The sequence below is a fragment of the Mercurialis annua genome, linkage group LG3, assembly GCF_937616625.2.
Source record: "Mercurialis annua linkage group LG3, ddMerAnnu1.2, whole genome shotgun sequence".
Taxonomy (NCBI): Eukaryota; Viridiplantae; Streptophyta; class Magnoliopsida; order Malpighiales; family Euphorbiaceae; genus Mercurialis; species Mercurialis annua.
Window position 1 is genome coordinate 15,640,666 of NC_065572.1, and position 18,794 is coordinate 15,659,459.

The 18,794-nt window shown below is 34.8% G+C and overlaps 1 protein-coding gene across 1 annotated transcript in view; it reads left to right on the plus strand.

The window, feature by feature from the left end:
• The first annotated feature begins 684 nt into the window (after positions 1 to 684).
• LOC126673712 (nuclear pore complex protein GP210) overlaps positions 685 to 18,794 on the plus strand; it is a 28,063-nt gene continuing 9,953 nt past the window's right edge. The window contains exons 1-30 of the mRNA XM_050367948.2: positions 685 to 1,073; positions 1,619 to 1,884; positions 2,525 to 2,691; positions 2,786 to 3,002; positions 4,069 to 4,415; positions 5,207 to 5,386; positions 5,506 to 5,644; positions 5,738 to 5,886; positions 6,693 to 6,804; positions 6,903 to 7,486; positions 7,677 to 7,800; positions 7,900 to 8,177; positions 8,446 to 8,553; positions 8,694 to 8,756; positions 9,794 to 9,985; positions 10,110 to 10,169; positions 10,293 to 10,361; positions 10,688 to 10,831; positions 10,947 to 11,066; positions 11,338 to 11,457; positions 12,384 to 12,539; positions 12,620 to 12,682; positions 12,757 to 12,857; positions 13,307 to 13,715; positions 16,686 to 16,788; positions 16,888 to 17,000; positions 17,248 to 17,319; positions 18,232 to 18,307; positions 18,411 to 18,518; positions 18,617 to 18,758. Coding sequence (XP_050223905.1) covers positions 910 to 1,073; positions 1,619 to 1,884; positions 2,525 to 2,691; positions 2,786 to 3,002; positions 4,069 to 4,415; positions 5,207 to 5,386; positions 5,506 to 5,644; positions 5,738 to 5,886; positions 6,693 to 6,804; positions 6,903 to 7,486; positions 7,677 to 7,800; positions 7,900 to 8,177; positions 8,446 to 8,553; positions 8,694 to 8,756; positions 9,794 to 9,985; positions 10,110 to 10,169; positions 10,293 to 10,361; positions 10,688 to 10,831; positions 10,947 to 11,066; positions 11,338 to 11,457; positions 12,384 to 12,539; positions 12,620 to 12,682; positions 12,757 to 12,857; positions 13,307 to 13,715; positions 16,686 to 16,788; positions 16,888 to 17,000; positions 17,248 to 17,319; positions 18,232 to 18,307; positions 18,411 to 18,518; positions 18,617 to 18,758 — 4,946 coding nt within the window. The 5' untranslated portion in view covers positions 685 to 909. The remainder of the gene's footprint in view (positions 1,074 to 1,618; positions 1,885 to 2,524; positions 2,692 to 2,785; positions 3,003 to 4,068; positions 4,416 to 5,206; positions 5,387 to 5,505; positions 5,645 to 5,737; positions 5,887 to 6,692; positions 6,805 to 6,902; positions 7,487 to 7,676; positions 7,801 to 7,899; positions 8,178 to 8,445; positions 8,554 to 8,693; positions 8,757 to 9,793; positions 9,986 to 10,109; positions 10,170 to 10,292; positions 10,362 to 10,687; positions 10,832 to 10,946; positions 11,067 to 11,337; positions 11,458 to 12,383; positions 12,540 to 12,619; positions 12,683 to 12,756; positions 12,858 to 13,306; positions 13,716 to 16,685; positions 16,789 to 16,887; positions 17,001 to 17,247; positions 17,320 to 18,231; positions 18,308 to 18,410; positions 18,519 to 18,616; positions 18,759 to 18,794) is intronic.

Here is an 18,794-nt window from a genome sequence, read left to right on the forward strand (position 1 = left end):
CGTTGAAAGCAGTAAACAGGTACGACGCGCATATAACTTGATCTGTACTGACATTTGAAGTAGGTAGCAATTACTCTTAGTGGCGACTTTGCTGGAGATGATCAGATATATGAAATAAAAAATTATAAAAATAGATGAAATAATATTTTCATTTTTATGTTTGTTTAAAACGTTTCTTTGGATTTCAAAAAAAAAAAAACGTTTCTTCTGCACATAAACCTCAATTAACAATACAAATTAGATGAAATAAATGTTGTGATAATAATGAAAAATCATGGATTATCTGGTGGCTTAATACATAGTTTGACCCCTGAACTTGTACCCTTTTACCCATCTAACTCCTAAATTTAACGTCTCACCTATCGAACCTCTGAAGTTGTTAAATAATCCGATTTAACCCCTGAACTTGATAAATATGTAAGTATTGAACCCTTCGTGTCCACCTGTCACTTGAAACGTTCTAGAAGAAATTGTGTACGGAGGGGGTTAAATGTTTACGTATTTATCAAGTTCGGGGGTCAAATCGGGTTATTTAACAAGTTCAGGGGTTCGATAGGTGAGACGTTAAGTTCGGAGGTTAGATGGGTAAAAGGGTACAAGTTCAGGGGTCAAACTATGTATTCAGCCATTATCTGGTTATCTATTGAACTAAAAACCAAGCCACCCAATAAAATAATGCCACGTACTAAACTGTTTATATTTCTCTGTTTCCGTTCGCCTCAGAGAAAAACCGCTAAAACCCTGGATTCTAGGGTTTTCCATTTTGATCTTCACTACACACTCAGTTTTTTCTAATTTCCCTCCATTTCTTGCTTTCAATTAAATTACAGTTAAAACTCAGTTCTACTCATTTCTATTATGCTGTTAATCACACTATTTGAGCCAAATCTTCTGCTAGATTAAAAAAAAATGATGCGAATTGCATTTTTGGTAGTTTTTATCCTCTTTGTCGAGGAAACGGCGTCGCATTTGAGCTCTGGACCTCACATTGCAGATGTGAATATACTCTTGCCTCCTAAAATGACTCATCCTGTTGAGTATCGCCTTCAAGGCAGTGATGGCTGCTTCAAATGGTACTTTTTCACTAATTTTATATATGTATATGAAATTTGTTATTTTTTTTTGAAGTTCATTTTTTTGATAAGTTGCTGCCTAGGTAGCACGTACACATACACGGGGAAGCGGGACACTTGAACATGAAACGGGTTATTTTAAAGTTTCCTATGTTATAATAGTAGTTTTGTGTCTGAAACGGCAAATGTCCAATACGTTTCCGGTTTGTGAAACATTGATTGAGTCAAGTGTCCGTGCTATCTAGTGTTGCTTCTTGAGACAAAATGTTTAAAAGGGAATAAATATAGTGGTAACTTTAAACTGTTCGGAAGCTTAAAACGATTAGTTTTTGTTGCTAACAATTAACATTAGGTTATTAAGAAACTAGAAAAATAAATTATCATGCATTTTTGTTAAATTCAGTGTAAATATCTTGCAAAATTATGTCATTGTTAGCGTGTTTTTTTTTTAAAAGTGCATTGGCTATTCTAAGCTGAAATAATTGAATTCTAGCGACCGTGAGTTTTCCACAACTGATTTGATATCTTGCAATTTTTTCTTGCAGGTCATGGGATCACCATGATTTTTTATCTGTCCTACCTGAATATAATATAAGCAGCCACTGTTCCACGAGTGCACGGTTGAGATCAATTGCATCTTTTAGTGGTAGAAAGGAAACTGCAGTTTATGCTGCTGATGTCAATTCAGGAATTGTTATTCGTTGCAAGGTTTTTATTGACAACATTTCCAGAGTTCAGATATTCCATAATTCTATTAAACTGGATTTGGACGGATTAGCTACTTTGCGTGTTCGTGCTTTTGATAATGAAGGTGTTTGATTTTGCTGAATTCTTATTTTCATTAATGAATTCACATGTGGTTTCGTGTTAAATTTTTCTTCTGTTTCTCCTATGTTTGATTTTATTATAATGCATTTGACAACATGCTTGTACCATTGCAGTATATTTTTTTTTATTAATTCTCAGATGTTGTAATTGGCATTGCAATATCTGTGAATTTGGATTGGTCTTTCCATCTTTTATCACTCCTGTTTACCATTACATATTATTAATCGTTTGTGTGAGAGCTACATTTATGCTTCCTTCCATTTCAAATGTCTGACATCTTGCCCTCATGGAATTTTTATGATTTGCAAACTCTTAAAAGTGGTCAACAGCAGATTTAGATAAAGTGTATGAGGGTTGATGGCATATAGAAAATTTTCAATTTCAGAAAAAGCTTACATTGATTGGCTTTGATACCCCCCTAATTTAATTAGCAATTGCTTGCAATTTGTTTTGAAGGATTTTCTTATAAATGTCATATGATAATCTGTGAAGAGTTTTCTTATTTATGTCATGTAATTATTTGTTTAGCCACCTTTTAGATTGAATGTAGTGTACTCACATTTTCAAATTGTGCTGGTTTTTATCTGTCTTTGTTTGAATTCATTTGTGAACTTTAATTGCAGATAATGAGTTCTCATCATTAGTGGGTCTGCAATTCATGTGGCATCTATTACCAGAAACTGGTGAACAATCTCACCACCTTGCTCATGTTCCTCTGAAGGATTCTCCTTTAAGTGACAGTGGCGGTCTATGCGGTGATTTAAACATCCGAATAAAACTTGAAGATAGTGTATGTTTGCATATAATGGATATAACGAGCAATTTCAGTATCTTATCATGTTCTGATAATGGTTTCTCACAATTTTAAACTATTTTCTGTGAAGGGTGTATTTTCGGATTTGTATGTGGTTAAAGGGGTTGATATTGGCCATGAAAATGTTTCTGTGCATTTGCTTGAGCCTCAAAGCACGCGCATGGCTGATGAGGTTGTTTTAACAGTAGCAGAAGCAATGTCACTTGAGCCTCCTTCTCCTGTTTATGTTCTCATTGGTGCTGCTCTTCAATACAATCTTAAAATTATTCGTGGAAATATCCCACAAGGTTCACTCTCTTCCATTTTTCTACTGGAACTTTGATATGGTCTAGTTTTCGAATAATTTATCTCTCAATTCTAGGATAAATTCTCTCCCATAATTATATAGGGATATTTAAGATGGAACTTTGAATTTCTATTGGTATAATTACTTTTACTTTATTAGAGATAATTCTATTGTTGGAATCTCAATTAATCATTGGGTGAATTGGTTAGATGACACTGTATTAGAGAATCTATGATCGAGAAGTTTAGAGTTCGATCCTTGACACCTCCCATTTGATTAATCAAAACAAGGTAAAGTAGGCATGTAGTTGTTCACGCTTCAACCCCAATATGCATTCACGTGCGGGGGTGCATTAGAGGTAATATTATTTTTGGAGCCTCACTTAACAAACTTAGCTTTTAGGTAGGATTGGTTATTGATATACTTTAATAATTCTACTTATAGAATAGAAAGCTATATATAATTGTGGAGTTTATATTAGAGTTGTTGATATGGTCACTGGATGATATTACTTCAATATCTAATCTTGTTTTCCTTTAAATAGGGGATAGTGTCAGTTCATCTGTTCAAAGTCAATTACTCTCTGTCAGCTTGTGTCTTAACAATCTTACCATTATTGATTTTTAAATTCAACCTCGGCAGTAAACTAGTCAAGGTTTTGTATGTGGATTTGTATACTGATTTAAGTCATTGGTCAAATTATTCATCTTTTTAGATTTGATTAAGGATCAGTTTGTATTAAATTTTTAGATTAATTATTTTAAATCCTCATTGTTTATTTATTCTTGAGGATCCGTTATTAGTTGCTGAGAAGCTAAACATGGTTTAGTTAATAGGATTACTTTCTACTAGGATTGTTTTCTTCCATTTTGCTATAAAAATATGTTTATTTAGCTTTTTTGGCATGGGCTTCTTAGAAACAGCTATAGTATTTTTTATGTGTTTTCAAGTAAGTAAATTTTCTTTTTTCTTTGGCCAGTTATAAATTTGCTTTAGCAAATTACATGTGGATTTACAACCAGCATTATTCTCAATTTTCTTCCTGTTCTTTCTATTGGCATTTGCAGTGGTAGCTCTACCATCTCCACATCATATTTGGTCCATTTCAAACTCCTCTTTGGCTGAGGTGGACTCTGTTATGGGTTTTGCTCGTGCACGGAACCTAGGGGCAACAACAGTTATTGTAGAAGATAATAGAGTTGCTGGCCACATACAAATGTCTTCACTGAATATTGTACTACCAGAAAGTTTACATTTTTTTATAATGCCATTGTCCATTTCTGGTGATCCTGTTGAAGAGATGAAAGCCATCTCATCTACGGAGATTTGGTATGTTGTTTCTGGTCGTAAGTATCTTATTCAAATGAAGGTTTTCTCACGGGGACCTGTTGCACATGAATTATACATTACAGAGGTAACTCATTCTTTCTTCTAATGCTACGCCAATCTTTATATGTCCCTGCTACATTTGTAATTTGTAATTTCTTCTTGTCCCATGCATTTCTATATTGTCTCTACTTTCTTGGGTTGAAGGACTATACTATGCATAAGTGGTTACCTCTTGTCTTCCCACTCTCCTCCCTTTTGCCATTTTGCCATTTTTCTCTCCCATGTTGAGAAAAAAACATCTAATTTGGAGGGAGTGGGAAGAAGGTTGTGCTGGAGGGGCTGCTATTTTGAGTAGTTACTTTTTAAATTTTTTATCTATTGAAGTTCCAATAACAATAAAACATGACAATACGCTGATACGTCACAGTTCTCATTCCAATTCCTAGTATTGATCCTACTTTTGGACTTGTAAGTGTTAGATTTTGCACAAATATAGGCCTTGCATGAATTCTTGGGTTATATTATGTATTGGCGTTAAGATTAAATTATAGTCTAGATCGGTAAAAAAGAAACATGATGGTCGCATACATTCTCACTTTACCTGTAGTTAGGTTAATTTTGGCCACCGACTAGTGCACTAACTCTTGCGCGCGCTCACACACACTTATATATATATTTATATATTAATTTTGTGTAGATTGGGGAACATTATTAATTTTTTATATTGTAAAGCTGTTTTCTCATCTGTTAATCTGGATGTTTTGTTCTCTTTTGCTATGTTTTTCTTGAGACTACTTTGTTCTTACATAGCATGAAACTTGCGTGCCAAAATATTTGGATTTTGTTTTACTCAAAACTTTGTTCCTTGCTTGGCAGAGTGATGATCTTAAGCTGCATGATGAGCAGTCAGATCATTGGACAACTTTTATGCTGTCAGAGGATGTTGAGGCCAATTATGGCTGGAAAAATTATAGAATCCTCAGAGCAACCTCACCGGGACTTGGAGAATTGACAGCTTCTTTAACTTATTCTGTTAGGCACCAGGGGGAAAAGGAGGTGTGGTTTCAGTGTTTTATTTTAAAGACAATTTGCATACATTTTCCTCAACTAGCATTATTGAATTCTACCATCCTATATCACGTGTTAATATATTATCTGGTTTTGCTTCTTCATAGGTTATTCACAATGTGCAAGAGATAATTGTTTGTGATCAAGTCGTGTTGAGTTTGGATAGGACAAGTAGCGCATCCCAGTATATTCTCCTTCCCTGGGCTCCTGCCATTCAGCAGGAGTTGGAACTAAAGGCTGCTGGAGGTTGGTAGTCACTTTTTCTTCTGAAGCATAATCACATGAATATCACGTGCTTTGAATATCGTTAAAAGACATTCAGAGTTATTATGTGTATAGGTTGTGCAAAAGAATTCGGTGATTACAAATGGTTTTCTTCTGATGCCGCAACTGTATCAGTATCTGCATCTGGGGTTGTTCAGGCAAAGAAGCCTGGTAAAGCAACAATCAGAGTAGTTTCCGTTTACGACTCCTTCAATTACGATGAGGTAAAAATTTATAAATTAGTACAATAAAATATAGTTACTGCTCTCTATTTTACCTTTCCATTCTTTTAGTTGATTGGGAAGGGTCTTAGATTCAAACCTAGGATTCGTAAACGAACTGAGATGAATTTCAAACATTGGTGTTACTGTTTTTGTTCTCATAGAAACAAGAAATCTAACTGAGGTGATTGACAATCTGGAATAAGCTACTGCCTAATATTTCTAATCCTGCCATTGCCTACCAGCATTTTCTATTTTGGAATTGTTTGTTTAAATATCATTGAACTTCCATTATTTGTTTTGGATACTCAGTTACCCAGTTAAAGATTGAATCTGATTTACATCACTTCCATATATGATGAACCGTTTGGGCTTCATACCAAGAGAGCGAGAGAATTATGAATCTCAAATATTTTGGAACACTCTGTCTCTCTAGTGGAAATATAATATCAATATAGACTGTTCTATACTGATTGTGCTGCAGTCCTTCATACTGGTATGGTTGATAACAGGCTATTCTACTTTTGTCCTTTTCATTTATTTAATGTTTTGTTTTTTAAATTGGATTTGAGGTGCTGGGGTTTGGGTGGTGGGGTTGGATTTTGTGAAGAAATTACTGAAACCACCTTGGAGCTGCTCAACCAACAAATTATTAATCCAAAGTGCTGATATATTATGTAAATGCTTCTGTTTTTATGCATGAAGCTTTACTATCTGGGTATATATTTTGCGCTCCCTACCCCATGGGTCCACTTTCAGTTTGCTGTGAAATGTGAACTGATGGCATTTTATTTTTTACTTTTTAATAGGTTGTCGTTGAGGTTTCTATTCCATCATCTATGATTATGCTACAAAACTTCCCTGTAGAGACTGTTGTAGGATCATATCTTCATGCTGCTGTGACGATGAAAGCATCTAATGGTGATGACACTGCCTGCTGTCAACTGGAATGTGCTACTGGTGGTAGCTTTATTGTCATGCTCCTTTAATAAAGCTAAGCTATCTTTTTGCATTTTCAGGTGGCTTCTTTTTTAGTTGTAATGCTTTTCACTCCTTCATAAGATGGAAAACAGGAAGTGAGTTTTTTGTTGCCGTCAATGTGACAGAGGATCCATCTTTTTTAGAAAAGCCAGGAAATAGTAATCTCCATAGTCATGGTCCAGCGTGCTCATGGGCCTATGTATACGCTTCTGCTTCTGGTCAGACCATGCTGCATGCAACACTATCAAAGGAACTTAGCCTCTATGATCTTTCTTTTCATAGATCTATCATTTTGAAAGCATCAATAGGCATTGCAGCATATTTACCGCTCACTGTGCGTCAAGTAGGTGATGGAAACCAATTTGGTGGGTACTGGTTTGATTTGACTGATGTTGGAGTAAGTAATCATCTAGAAAAATTGGAAGTGCTACATCTTGTCCCCGGAACAAGTTTGGACGTTGTTCTTCTAGGAGGACCTGAGCACTGGGATAAAGGTGTTGACTTCATTGAAACTGTGGAAATATTGGACGACAAACACAGTCATGTTAAAGATGGGGTACTTCCTGTGTCTGGAGGATATCAGAGTATGTACAGAGTTTCGTGCCAAAGACCAGGAAAATTTGTATGTTTTGAGCTCTCTTACACTTCTTATCTTTCAAATGATAATAATAACATTAGTAATACTTATAGTCACTATGATTATTTGGTCAATGTTTCATATAGCTTTCCCAGCTTGTTCTTCATCAGCCTTCAAATTAATTTTGATATGCAGATTATGATTTATTTTCATATTTTGATTTAAAATGTCTCAGAAATTGGTTTTTAAACGTGGGAATATGGTTGGGGACGACCACCCTCTTCCAGCAATAGCAGAAGTAGTACTGTCTCTTACGTGTAGCATTCCTTCTTCAATTGCAGTCATAGTTGATGAATCTGGTAAGGAATAGTTGATTTCACAAAGATGTAATGGCTATCTGTTTTAATTTTATCAAAATCTACTTAGCATACTATATTGGATGCTGTGGCAATCCTCAGTTAACAGTCATGAAGCCATAAGGAGTGCAGTTCTTGCCGAACGTAGCATAGGGAATATCCATGGTACTCCAGTTACTGTAGCAAATGGGCAAACTATTCGGGTAGCTGCAGTGAGCATTGATAGTTCAGGAGAAGCTTTTGCAAACTCATCTTCTCTTTCTTTGAAATGGGAGTTGAGCAGCTGTGAAGGGTTGGCATATTGGGATTATGCAAATGAAGCCAGGAGGTCTAAGTCAATTTGGGAGAAGTTTTTGGTCTTGCAAAATGATTCAGGAGAGGTACTGGCAGAATTTAAATGCCTTCATCTTCATAGTATGGCATCATCTTTTACAGTAATATGTGTATATCTCATCATCTTTTAGAGATATAATTTTTACAAGCATGCATGTGAAGGAAATGGAAAGTATATTGTATTTTAAACTTGCCTTTTATTTAAATTGACATTAATTAAGCATTATCCTACATTATAGTTCTGGAAGTGATGGAAATATGATATTAATTTGGTTTCAATTCAGCCGAGTGTTAAATCTTTGCTTTGCTTTGCAGTGCATAGTTCGTGCTACTGCTGTTGGCTTCTCGGATACCATGCATAGTTTTCTTTCGTCCAAATTGTCAATTGGGGACATGGTTCTTACAGATGCTATACGTTTGAAGGTATGCTCATGTTTTTACAGAGTGCTTAATTTTGTCCTTGACCATGTTATGCACTCTTATAGGGGTTAATGAACTCTTTTGATTATTCTCCTTTGATTTGTCATATCTTTCATTGTTACTTGTTGCTCTAAAATTTGCAGATAGTTTCCTCACTGAGAGTCAATCCAGAGTTCAATTTGTTAGTTTTTAATCCCAATGCTAAGGTATGTTTAATATCATAATGGTCAATGCTTGCATAAACTGTCTTCATGGCACAGCTGAATATTTGCACTTGCTTTATTATGCATTTGTGCATATTTGTACCTGTTCTCAATGTTTGCGTCAAAGAGAAAATGTGAAAGAAAATATTTAGCACTTAAATCCCTGTTTGCGTCCTGCTAATTTAATTATACATTGTAATCCTATTCAAACATGATACAAGTTGGTCTTGGTTTGGTTTACATTAGTCATGATCATCTTTACAGAACGATGTCTTGATAGAATATGATCTTATTGAAATGCTCTTATAGAGTTATATAAAAATCAGAACATTTTATATGTTTTTTTGTCTGAGATGATGTGATATTTGGAAAATAAATTCTAAAGCACATGGAAAAATGAACAAGAATCTTGTAACCTAGTCTTCAGGGTTGGTGACCATTTATGGTTATGACTCATGAGTGTTGCTCAATGCTACCTATTTGATTTAACTGATGCTCCTCTTAGAGCTTGTTTAGTTTTTTTTTTTTGATAATTTGAGAAGGGGGGAGCGTTTGTGGGAGGAATCGAACCCACGACCTAGCAGTTTGCTGCTTGTTTAGTTGGATACAATTAGGAGTTCCGATGACCAGCTCCACTTCCTATTGTATACTAGTAGCACTTCCTATTTTGGCGGGAGAAGTTAGAAGTTTATGAAACTGTATAGAGCAGTAGAATAAAGAGATAATGTAAGCAAAAGAGTTAAGTTTTTTTAATTAATATAATATGGTTTTACTACTAGGGTTTAGATTATATTGCTTAAAAGGATGGTTCTTTTGTTACTTCAAGAAGATTATATTCTTTACCTAATAATCTATTCATAAGAAAATCAACTTATAAGGTTCTGCTATGAATTAATTTTTTTTTTTTTGTTACGGCAAAGGCATCAAAATACTCGAACAGTCTAAATTGTTTAATAAAGTCCTAATTATGTAATTGCATCTCAGGCAACTCTTGCCCAAATTTTGCTTCTTATATCTTAATCCAGAACTACTTTTATCAGGCAAATCTATCAATTTCTGGGGGAAGCTGTTCCTTGGAAGCTTCCGTGAATGTTTCAAATGTGGTGGAAGTTATACAATCCCCACCAGGCCTGCAATGCATGCAGCGAACAATCTCTCCTAAAGGGCTGGGGACTGCATTGGTGACAGTTCATGATATTGGGCTTGTTCCTACTGTTGCGGTTTCTTGTGTGGTAACCTCCCAGTTCTTTCAATTTCTTTTTTGTTTCAAATATATCAATGTTCCTTAATCCTTCATCCTTGTATTTGCTGTTTCACATTGCTAGTGCAGTTTCTTATGGGGGTATAGTTTTTCAGGTCCAAGTAGCAGAAGTAGACTGGATTAAGATTGTATCAGGAGAAGAAATTAGCCTTATGGTGAGTTTCAGGGGATTTCTTTTTGTATTTTGTGTTATTTTGGCAAAACATTTCAGGGGTTGTCTTTTCTGAGTGTTCTTGTTTTCTCTAACTATTATTTGTTCTCTTTTTCACAAATTTCAGGAAGGAGAGTCAGCATTCATAGATCTAATGGCTGGGACTAGTGGGGGGAAAACTTTTGACCCTAATCAGGTCTAAAGTGCTCAAATTTGGCCATTTGCACATTTTTGTCTGCCATATGTTCCAAATTTCCAATCTATCTCATCGCCACATGTTTTTAATCTAAATCCAGTTGGAGAGTTTTGGTATTTAAATGGGCATGCATGTGGGAGATTTGTTTACTTGTTGCCCTACTTGGTCTCTCCTGTTTCATATCCGATTCACTTTTTTAAAAAAAAGAAACAATTGTCTGCTACCTTGCGTTCAGTAGTTCACATCTGACTATTAGAGTTGTTTCTTCTTGCTTGTATTGAGATCTCAAGGATTTCAATGTTTGTTAATTGTTAGTTTCTCTGCAGTTCACTTACATGGAAATTCATGTATGGATTGAGGACGGTATAGTTGAACTTCTGGACGACAGTGTACCAGAAACTGGTGGTGTGTATATTCGTGGATCAAAGTTTAAAATTATTGCTAAGAATCTAGGGATCACAACTCTTCATGTAAGTTCATTGTTTGAGCTTGTGCTAGTATATGTATTCCTGCTGACTTATTTTGTCACATTTGTTCTCGAGGAACTTTGGTTTATGCCAAGTAACGATTTGGTCTTAAAATCAGGTCACTGTCAAACAACATTCTGGACATGAAATACTGAGCCAACCTATAAAGATAGAAGTTTATGAACCATTAAGAATTCATCCACAGGATATATTCTTGGTACCAGGCTCATCTTATGTGGTATGATCTGGAATCTTGTGATCTCTCTTTTGTTAGATGCAATTTTTAAGTTTGGAATGTGAAGAAATTCAGAGTAGAAACTTGATAGTTGTTATATTCATGTTTAGATATGATCCTATGATCTCCACCAACTTCTTCTTTTTCCGTAATTTTTGTCAATGCAGTACTCTATATTTCTCAGTTATGTATCTTTTATGCTTAATGGGTTATTTCTTAGTTTCGTTTGATTGTTCTTTTTCATGTTTCTCATTTGTTGAGTTTTTGAACTTAGCTTACTGTGAAAGGAGGCCCAACTATTGGTGTGTATGTTGAATATGTTTCTTTGGATGATGGAATAGCAACTGTTGACAGATTTTCTGGGAAGCTATCAGCAATTTCACCTGGAAACACAGTAAGATATTCTGCTCAGCTGACACTTAAATGCTACTGAAGTGTTACATTGCAGATTCCCATTTTTTGTTTCTAACATAGTGTGGATTGATTCAATACTCGGTTGTTTTGGCTATATTATGAGGTTTATGTCTTTGTAATCGAAATATAGCTTGTATCTTTCATTATTTTACAGTCAACTCCTGTAGTGTGTAATCAATTGATTGATCAAATTCTCAATGAATTTTTTTTTTCTTTTCTAATATTTAATATTGATTTTCCAACGTACACAATATCTTTCATCAAGAACTGCTTGAAATGTTAGTTTACATAAGGGAGTATTCAGCCAGTTTGATCAAAATTTTAGAAACCTACAACCAAACCCCGAGCTAAAATTTAATTATAATAATGCCAAATTAACCAAAATCCAAAATTTATAAAAATATTTTAACCAATGCAAATCGAAATATGTGGATTTGGTAGGTTATTTTGATTTGATTGAAATTTTGCTTATCCCTACATAGGAGCACTATCAGGGATTAACTTTTTTTCCTCCTGGTGAAATTTAAACCTGCTAACCTGTCCGTAATAAATGAGTTCTAAATTTGTTTTTACTTTCCCTAAGAAGAAATTCTTGTGGAGTATAATGAGGTCACTTTTTTGTATAAAAATTATGTTGATTACTCTCAGATTTATTGTGCAGTATTGTCCTGTTGGATATACACGCTCACATACAGTCACACGGATGCATTTCATGCATACGTAATCGAACAATCTAATCAATCATCTATTTGATTAATTATTAAGTCATGTGCATTCTTATCACTCTACTATTGAATTTTTAAAGAAATTGGTGGCTCTTTAGATTCATTTCTTTTTTTCTTCTGATTGTTAATTAATGTTTATTTCAAATGTAGTATTTATTTCATTCATTGTTTTCATGATCAGACGATTCTCTCCACAATTCATGGGAATGGAGATGTTGTGATGTGTCAAGCATATAGCAATGTAAAAATTGGAGTTCCTTCTTCAGCATTATTAAATGTACAAAGTGAACAACTTGATGCTGGAAATTATGTACCCATATATCCTTCATTTCCCGAGGCAAGAAGATCAACTAAAAGCTTTCTCTTGGTCAGTTATCATATTGCTTCTAGTTCTAACTGGCTTTCGTTTGTTTTCAGGGTGATCTATTTTCCTTTTATGAGCTCTGCAAAAATTATAAGTGGACTGTAGATGCTGAAAAGGTAAGAATGAATGATCTGTTTCACCATTGTTGTTTGAGATTTTTGTCTCAGATATTTATGCTAGATGGATTCAGGTGTTGGGATTCTACGAGGCAAAAGCCTTACATGGTGAAAAGAATTGCTTGCAATTGAATGATGATAAAGATCTTGGTTTTACCAAACTCTTGTACGGAAGGTATGCTGGCATCATTATTTGTTTAAAATCTGGGACAGAAGTGATGAACTGGGTCTATAATTTGCATTAGCAACCAGGGAATTTTGCTTTGCAATTTAATTTTTGGAGCTTATCCTCTGTACTTACCTTTTTGTGACCTTCTTTACTTATCCAAATGCATGTTAAAGAGAACATTTAAGTTGCTAGCCAAATGAATAATTGAATTAAACAGGTGAGTATCTTATGCAATTATGTGAACATGTTTCTTTATCGAATTAATCCAAAACTTAACCAAATTTTAATGGTTTTGCTATCTTGAACCATAGTTCCATTAAATGAAGTTCTTGAACATCAACAATTTTGCTTTCATGAGTTCTGGCATCTTTCTCTTCTTGTTTTTTTTATGTGCTAAATTTTCCTTATGATCTGCACCATAAGCTTGTCTAATGAGCAATATAACTCCACTCCAGGTCTGCAGGAAGGGCAAGCATTGCACTTACATTCTCATGTGATTTTCTATCCACTTCTTTCTCAGAGACAAGGCTTTATGATGCATCCCTATCATTATTGGTTGTTCCTGATCTCCCTCTTGCTCTTGGAGTTCCAATGACATGGATTCTCCCCCCTCATTACGTTACATCTAGTATTTTGCCGTCATCGCTGGAAACACATGGTCAATGGGATGGTCAGAGTCATAGAGGAACGATTGCGTATTCATTGCTAAGAAGTTGTGAAAAGAATGATGGTTGGCACAAAGACGCAATTTCTATAGATGGGGATAGAATAAGAACTGCGGAAAGCAACAGTCTTGCCTGCATACAAGGCAAAGATCGAACCACCGGAAGGATAGAGATTGCTTCTTGTGTAAGGGTAGCCGAGGTATTATTTAATTGCCTAAAGTATTAATGTATTATACTTCCGTTGTTGAGTTTATTTACTTTATGCAACTTTCCATTATGTTATCTGGATAAAGAACGTTAGTTAAATGTGAAAATAGGTCTCTTTGGCACACTCTATTCATCGCCATCTACAATGCATGCATACAAGTATGAGTTTTCATCAACTACCACAAGTTATTATTGAATAAAATAGGAGAAATGTAGAACAAAAGAAAAGACTTTTTGTGCTTAAGTTCTCATCCTTCAATGGCATTGCCACTATCTATTTATATACAAGGATTTTAGCTAAGTCCTATGCTAGAACATTCTAGAATATGAACAATCTTGAATGCTTAAATATAAGACCACATAAACTATCACCTCTAAACCTAGAAGTTTCTAGAAACTCCTAGATTTGGAAACTTCTAGAAACTTCCTAAATCTAGAAACTTTGTAATTAACTCATTTATACTTTGACACTCCCCCTCAAGCTGTTCCATTCCCAGCTTGAATATAAGATCATGAGAACTTGAACTATTCAGCCCCTTTGTCAACACATCGGCTAGCTGGTTGGCATACTCTCTGACTAACTTATCTCCTTGCTTAGTGGCTATAGTTTTGACCTTAATATCATGGACGTGGTCAGCATCTTGATCCTTTGAATATGTGCGGTGAATGAAATTCCAAATCCCCTTTGATGTAGCTAAAAACATGCAAGTGTCGCTAATCATGGGATCCACGAAATCCCATAGCCATGACATTATTATGGAATCCTCCTCATCCCTTGTTTCAAATGTTGGATCGTTCTTTGTTGGTCCTGTTCCAAGAAGGTGTGAAAGTTTTCTTTTACCCTTGAGATATGTGCAAACGAATTGAGACCATTTGAGATAGTTTATTCCATTAAGTCTATTGGAGGCACGGACATTTTGCAACTCCCCAATTTTCTGGACAGAATTGGAGTCTTTGGTTGACATGATGAAAACAAAATTTACAGCAATTAAGGCTGCTTAAAAGAGAAAAGAACGACAACAAGTAAGGCTGCTTAAAAGAAATAGGAATGTCTGCAATTAAGGCTGCTTAAAGGAAATAGGAATGACAGCAATTAAGGCTGATTAAAAGAAATAGGAATGACAGCAATTAAGGCTGCTTAAAAGAAATAGGAATGACAGCAATTAAGGCTGCTTAAAAGAAATAGGAATGACAACAATTATGGTTGTCTAATAGAAGAAGATTTTTTTAGAAAAGAGCCTCAGGCTCTGATACAATATTGAATATAATAGGAGAAATGTAGAACAAAAGAAAAGAGTTTTTATTCTTAAGTTCTCATCCTTCAATGGCACGCCACTATCTATTTTATATACAAGGATTTTAGCTAAGTCCTATGCTAGAGAACATTCTAGAATATGAAAATTCTAGAATGCTTAAATGTAAGACCATATAAACTATCAGTTCTAATCTAGAAGTTTCTAGAAACTCCGAAATCTGGAAACTTCTAGAAACTTCCCGAATCTAGAAACTTTGTAATTAACTCATTTATACTTTGACACTTATACTGTTCTCTAAAAGCATAATAAAGCGGTATACTATGGTTTGGATATTGTCCAACAACATTCCTGGACTTGCTTTTGGATTGCCTGGAATTTGAATATGCCAAACTGGTAACAGGCATGTAGATATCTAATTCGTTTTATATTCCTATTTTATTTAAGAGCTGTCGCATTGAAGTATTTGAAATTTTGTCCTTAGCATTATTTTCCCCTGATAGATTATATTTAAATCTGTTGAGATTACGGTGCATGTCTTATACTTTGTTTTGTTGTACAAACAAAACACAATGCCATATGAGATTCTGTCAGATGATTTATTTGTTATTGCAATTATGCTCAATACATTTACAATTATGTGCTTGTTTGTAATTTCAATATCACCCCTCCACTCTTCTTACCTCATAGCGCCTCTTCCATTTTCCGCATATCACTATCACCTCTATCAAGTGAACCAAAACATCCGAATGGAATTGTATGGACATAATTGTTAATTTTGCAAAAATATAGCTGCAGTTGATCAATAGATTCTGTTGCATTATCAATTATCCTGTGACCAGTCATGAGCTTTGTACTTGCAGAGTAGACACATTGTCAGTGTGCCATCCTGGTGAGCTAGCTAACTACAATGTTCTATTTTTCATTTTAAAATTACTGGTTGATGATGCAAGAAAGAAGAAATGATGTGGCAATGATTGAGACAAGCATAAAATATCTGCTATTACAAAAGCATTAGTAACCTATCCTCTTTGTACAAAAAGCTGACAAACTTTGATTGCTAGCAACTTGCGAATGTTGAAGATAGTATATAAAGCTCAAAAGTTAGGGAAAAGGTCATAATAGGACATGTTTTAACTTCAATATAATGAATCATATATGTACTTAATATTTAATATTGTCGTTTCCGTGCCACTTTTGTTGATTTATTTAAAATCTTACATGTACAGCAACTGTGCAGCATAAACTTTGACGACCCTGTAATATTGATGCGTTACATATATGGTTGCTATCTGATGTGAAATGATAATTTATTTTGTCTAAAATTTTGTGATGAAAAGAAAGAAAAGCATCCAACTTATTGATATACATAGGGAGTTGTTTTGCACCATAAGGGTATTTAATGTGCATACTTGATGTATACAACAAGATGCTAATAACTATTAATTACTAAGGTAACAACATGTTATTCTTATGTGCTAGTGTGACAAAAAGAAGATGAAAAATCATTAAACCTCAAGGTCCCACATTGAACTGTTTTCTAGGTTTTATCTTAAACATGACGACTTTACAGCTTGTATGATCTTTTTGTTAAGTGCCTGTGTACTTTGTTTTTTGTTTGACTGCATCTGCATTCATTTAGCATATAACTTCTTGAATTACCTTGCTAAAGTTCTGCAAAATGTTACAATGCTTTGTTTGTTTGCCAGGTGGCTCAAATAAGAATAACAAATAAGGAGTTTCCCTACCAGGCAATTCATGTTGCTGTTGGTGCTGAATTTGATCTTCCCATAAGCTATTTTGATGTTTTAGGTATTGATGTTATTGGCTATATCATTAGTTTGTTATTGCATTTCTAGACTTGTGTCCTCATAATTTGTCATGTTTTTTTTTTTTGTTACTTTTGACCAGGAAATGCCTTCTATGAAGCACATGATGTCGTTCCTTATCATGCTGAAACTAACTATCATGACATTGTTTCTATTGATGACACCAAATGTACCAGTGAGAAAATTCATTTGAAGGTTTGTTCATAAGCTATAAACCTTTTGTGATTTTCAAATGCTCCTTCAAACAGTTTGCCAAGCACTAAGCAGTAAGCGGCTGCTTGAACCTTCTATCATATTGCTTAACAAATAGCTTTAAGCATGCAAACTGCATTATCATGGAGCATTGTTTCTGTATAGAAGTCCATAACATTTCTTATTGCATGTTCATCAACTTTTTCCATGTGCATGTGTAACTATAGTTCTTTATCATTTTTGGTTGAAGGCATTGCGATACGGGAGAGCTCTTTTGCGAGTATCATTCAAGAGTAGTCCACAAAAATCTGACTTTATGCTGGTAATTTTCTGTGTTCCTTTGAATGCTGATACAGTCTGCTTATTGAAAGTAATATATGCTATGTGATCCTGCTTTTCTTGTGTTACATAATGGAAATTAGAAATCTATGCTGTTCTAGAAGGAGAAAAAGGTGGTAAATCGTGTATTTTTCAATCTGTTCTGCTTAAGCTTGCGCAGATTCACTGGATCATTTTGGAGCTGTTTTACAGCATTTTGATTTTCTCTTCATCGTGTTTTTCTGTTTTTCCAATCTGTTTGATTGGTAATGTTAATACTCAGCTCAACTAAACCTCTATTCATAACATTTCATTTTGACTATTCTTTTTGTGCTAGTTATAGAATTACTTCAAATGTTTTATCAAGTCATAACCACATTTATTACCCATTAGATGGTGTTGAGTCGAGTCAGATCGTGGACTTTACTAATTTTAGGCCAAAAACACACTATGTATTTTGGCCACAGATAGTAGATAATATAGTCTTGACAAACTTTAATTGTTTTTGCTGCTCTATACATCCACAATCACAAAGGTGCAGATTTTCAGTGGCGTGCCACTTCTGGTTAGATATTTAGTACAGTATGCTGTGACGGAGTCAGGATTGTTGTATTGGGGGGACCAAGTCGATGTATATTATTTATGAGAAGATAATTTTTAAAAGTGGTGGGTGTGTAGGGGGGTGTGAATCGCAATATGCACAACAATTAGGAACTAATTTAAACTAATTTTAAAAGTTGAGGGGGGCGAAGGCCCTCCCTAGCCCCTAGCTCCGTCATTGAGAGTATGCTTAGATAGATTATCAATAATCATATTGTTATATGAATACTGACCGTTGTATGCAGGGTCATTGTAATATTTGGCTACTTCAGTTCAGTCCCGTTTAAAATACCTGATAGCAGCTTCATTTCTTCAGATATCTGTTGGTGCTCATATATATCCTCAAAATCCTGTCCTTCATCATGGGACTTCCCTTGATTTTAGTGTTGAAGGTGGGGCTAGAACATCATTTTTGGGCAATGAACACATTTTCTCAATCTTTTTATCTCTCCGGGATATGATAATTAACTGGTGGCATATGTTTGTTTATGGTAGGCACCGGCGATCAAGTCTCTGGCCTTTGGCTAAGTGCTAATGAGAGCGTCGTGTCTGTAGATATGCCATCTGGAAAAGCTAAAGCAGCTGGGAGAGGTTCGACAAAAGGTATAAGAATACTATCTTTATTTAATGCTTATAGGCTTACATAAAATTAGTGTGAATGTTGTGGTTTGTTAAAATTGGAGTTTGTTTTATTTGAACAGTAATTTTTGAATCTTCAAGTATGAAGCTGCAAACAGAAGTTACAGTGATATCGGGAAATATTGCTTCTGTTGATGCTCCGAAAGAGATGTTAACAAATGTTCCTTACCCAACAAAAGGTTATAGCTTCTCTGTGAAGTTCAGGTTAGTGGAATTCCATCTTTGAACTGACCAGTAGGG